Raw genomic sequence first — 3,820 nt, forward strand, 5'->3', positions numbered from 1 at the left:
TGCACGGACGGGTTTTGACCAGTGGAACTATCCACCCGGTCGTGTTAGGTCAGCCCATACGAACACTTTAGAGCAACATCCGGGCCAAACCCACAGTAAGATCCCCTCCGTGTAGACTCGACGCGTCCGTTTCCCCCTTCAGGTGCCGGCGGCGGCGCCGTCCGTGTGAGGGGGCATACCCCGGAGACGCGTGCCGCCTCTAATTTGGACATGGCACCACACCACGCCGCATGTATGAGGGCCCGGTGCGACGCTCCGGTGGTATTGCTATCCCCCAGGGCCCCCGTCCCGCCTCTTCAGACATGGCACCACACCACCCCGCATGTATGAGGGCCCGGTTAGACGGGAGGGTGTACCTGGGGGGTAGCAATGCCGCTAGGTGTTGCTTTGGGCCCTCCTACGGTTGTGAAAGCGTGGTGGCTAACGCAGGCACCAGGCACGCAGCTCCGGGGTGTGCCCCCCATCTCCGGCGTCGCTGTGGGGCACGGCGCGGCGATAGCAACGTCCGTGAGGGGGCCAATCGATATACCATCTGGGTATGTTTTTTTTTGTGTTAGACAAGGCACATTTATGTTGTGAAAAAAACAGGGAAAAGTAAATAAAAATAAGTAAAAAAAATAAAAATAAATAAATAAATAGAGATATGCCGACGGCAAGGCCGTCGGCATACCTGCGCACATGGCCACGGATCGGTGACGTGCCTAAGGGCGCGGATCGGTGATGTGGCAACATCCATGGGCCAGACCTATGCCGACGGCCAGGCCGTCAGCATAGATTTGCCACCCCACGGACAGGCGAGCGACGCGGATCGATGACGTGGCGGGCGACGCGGATCAATGACGTGGCGGGCGACGCGGATCAATGACGTGGCGGGCGACGCGGATCAATGACGTGGCGGGCGACGCGGATCGATGACGTGGCGTCTATGCCGACGGCCGCCGTTAGCCCGTCGGCGTAGATTGACGCCGTCAAAAGGCCGTCTCCGTCCGGGTAGCCGGGCCCACGAGCTATGCCGACGGCCTTCTCTATGCCGACGGCCACCGTAGGCATATTTCTATCGACGCTGACGGGTGAGCTTTGCTGACGGGGGCCGTCGGCATAGATTGATATACGCTGACGGCTTTTCTATGCCGGCGGCCTGGGCTGGGCCTTCGGGATAGGCCAATCTATGCCGATGGGGCCCGTCGGCATAGGTTCGGCCGTCGGCATCGCCAGTTATTCTGGTAGTGCCTAGCCTATCTAGACCTCTCCAACAATCATCTCAATGGAAGTGTACCCACTGAAATAGGTTCTCTTATTAATCTGATCTATCTGGACCTAAGGAACAATAGATTTATTGGTGTGATCACGGAAGAACACTTTGCAAATCTAACAAGTTTAAACAAAATAGACTTGTCTTCCAACAATTTGAAGATTGTACTGAATTCAGATTGGTGCCCTCCCTTTACGTTGGACTTTGCATGGTTTCGATCTTGCCAGATTGGTCCTCTTTTTCCACCTTGGCTTCAACGGCTGAAAACCAATGCACTTGACATTTCAAGCAACGCTCTTAAGGGCGAGATTTCTGATTGGTTTTGGCCTGCATTTTCAAATGCCACATATATGTACATCTCTAACAACCAAATAAGTGGCAGCTTGCCAACACATCTGGATGGCATGGCTTTCGATCAGCTCTATCTCAGTTCCAACTGGCTTACTGGACCAATACCTACTTTGCCAATAAATATCACCCTATTAGACATCTCCAACAATACATTTTCAGAAACAATACCATCAAACCTTGAAGCCTCACAACTTGAAGTATTGTGTATGCATTCAAATCAAATTGGTGGCTACATTCCAGAATCCATTTGCAAATTGGAACAACTAAAGTATCTGGATTTGTCGAACAATAATTTGGAGGATGGAATTCCTCAATGTCCTGACATCCACAATATAGAATATCTAATACTCAGCAACAACAGTTTATCAGGAAAAATTCCAGCACTTTTAGAGAACAACACACGTCTGCAGTTTTTGGATCTGGCATGGAATAACTTCTCTGGAAGATTGCCTACATGGATATGGAAGCTGGCCAATTTACGTTTTCTCATACTGAGCCACAATAAATTTTCTGATAGTATTCCAGTCGACGTAACAAAGCTTGTGCGCCTTCAATACTTGGATTTATCAGGCAATAGGTTCTTTGGTGCAATACCTTGTCATCTGTCGAACCTAACATTTAGGAGAACATTACAAGAGGAATACATGGATACGTATGATCTTCTCCTACATGATCCCAGTGAATTTGCGATCGGAATTGGGCCTCAAGAACTAGGACAAATATTGTCAGTAAATACAAAAGGCCAGCATCTTATATATCACAGGACACTTGAATATTTTGTGGGCATTGATTTATCATGCAACTCCTTGACTGGTGAAATTCCTACAGACATCACTTCACTTGATGCACTAGTGAATTTGAATTTATCATCAAACCAGTTGAGTGGACAAATTCCAAACATGATTGGCGCCATGCAGTCATTAGAATCACTCGACCTCTCTCAGAATAAGCTTTCTGGTGAAATCCCATCGAGCTTGTCAAATCTGACATCTCTGAGCTACCTGGACCTGTCCTACAACAGTTTGTCTGGCAGGATACCCTCTGGCCCCCAACTTGACACCCTCAGTGCTGAAAACCAGTCACTTATGTACATCTGCAACAGTGGACTTTGTGGGCCTCCTGTCCACAAGAATTGTTCAGGAAATGATCCTTCCATCCGTGGCGATCTCGAAAGCAGCAAGGCAGAATTTGAGCCATTGACCTTTTATTTTGGTCTTGTGCTGGGATTTGTGGTGGGGCTTTGGATGGTGTTTTGTGCACTGCTGTTCAAGAAGACATGGAGAATTGCTTGTTTCCGGCTCTTCGACGAGGTGTACGATCAAGTCTATGTATTTGTGGTTGTGAAGTGGGCAAGCTTCGCAAAGAAAATAGATGAAGACTAACCAATTTCTCTTAAGGAGGTAGTGTTTGTACTGCAACGTATTGAATGAGAGCTCTGGACTATTAACCAGGGTGTGGAAAACCTCCAGCAACATATGTTATATCGTGCGCCTTGTTTGTACCCTCTAAATAAGATGAAGATGTCTAGTTGTTGTGACGCATTTATGACTTTACTATTGTCGAACTATTGTGGTAAATGTAAGACCTCAGAATTGTTTAGTTATTCAGATACATGTAGGACCTTACTATTCTTCTGGGTTGTAATAATCATGGGGGTCTTCCCCTGAATAATTTCAACACTTTTCTGTTGTAGACATCCCTGCAAAACTTCAGTTTATAAACTTGTAGCTGTAATCTGTGATACTTTATTCCAGCGGCCCCCTGGCCCCAACATAGCTCCGCCACTGCTGAATACAACTAAAGGTGGCCGATGAGGCGATGAGCGGACAAAAGAGTTGAATACAACTAAAGGAGCCTGATGAAAAACTTTGGACCGTAATATTTGGGGAGCGACAGCCGGGGCCTGCCCTCAGATTAAATAGTTGATGGCCTGAAGAGCGGATAATCTGAAGAAGACAAATACTAAAAGGACTATTTATGAAGAAGAATGCAACAAACTGATGCTAGTTAAGTAGGAGTAACAATGATGGGTGAAACTGAACACATATGGTACTCAGCAGTGGCCAGGGGCCATAATGTTCACATCTTGCCATCAGCTTTTATCATGTCACGATGCACTGGAGGCAGAGATTCTGCTTTAATTGAAAGTTTGGCGCTGGCTAGATAATGGAGTAATCTTCCCATTGTAGTTGAGTGACTCAACTTGACTCAGACTGT

At 47.5% G+C, this 3,820-nt stretch overlaps 1 protein-coding gene across 1 annotated transcript; it reads left to right on the forward strand.

Moving 5' to 3' along the window:
- The first annotated feature begins 1,144 nt into the window (after positions 1–1,144).
- LOC119266813 (receptor-like protein EIX2) lies at positions 1,145–3,344 on the forward strand. Its single transcript, XM_037548091.1, has one exon. The coding sequence runs from the start codon at positions 1,603–1,605 to the stop codon at positions 2,983–2,985; it is 1,383 nt and encodes a 460-aa protein (XP_037403988.1). The 5' UTR covers positions 1,145–1,602; the 3' UTR covers positions 2,986–3,344.
- The last annotated feature ends 476 nt before the right edge of the window (positions 3,345–3,820 follow it).

This window comes from Triticum dicoccoides, chromosome 3A (genome assembly GCF_002162155.2).
Source record: "Triticum dicoccoides isolate Atlit2015 ecotype Zavitan chromosome 3A, WEW_v2.0, whole genome shotgun sequence".
In the NCBI taxonomy this organism is placed as follows: domain Eukaryota; kingdom Viridiplantae; phylum Streptophyta; class Magnoliopsida; order Poales; family Poaceae; genus Triticum; species Triticum dicoccoides.

Excerpts from the sequence above, each read along its gene's own strand:
- LOC119266813 (XM_037548091.1), top strand. The coding sequence starts at position 1,603 with ATGTACATCTCTAACAACCAAATAAGTGGCAGCTTGCCAACACATCTG.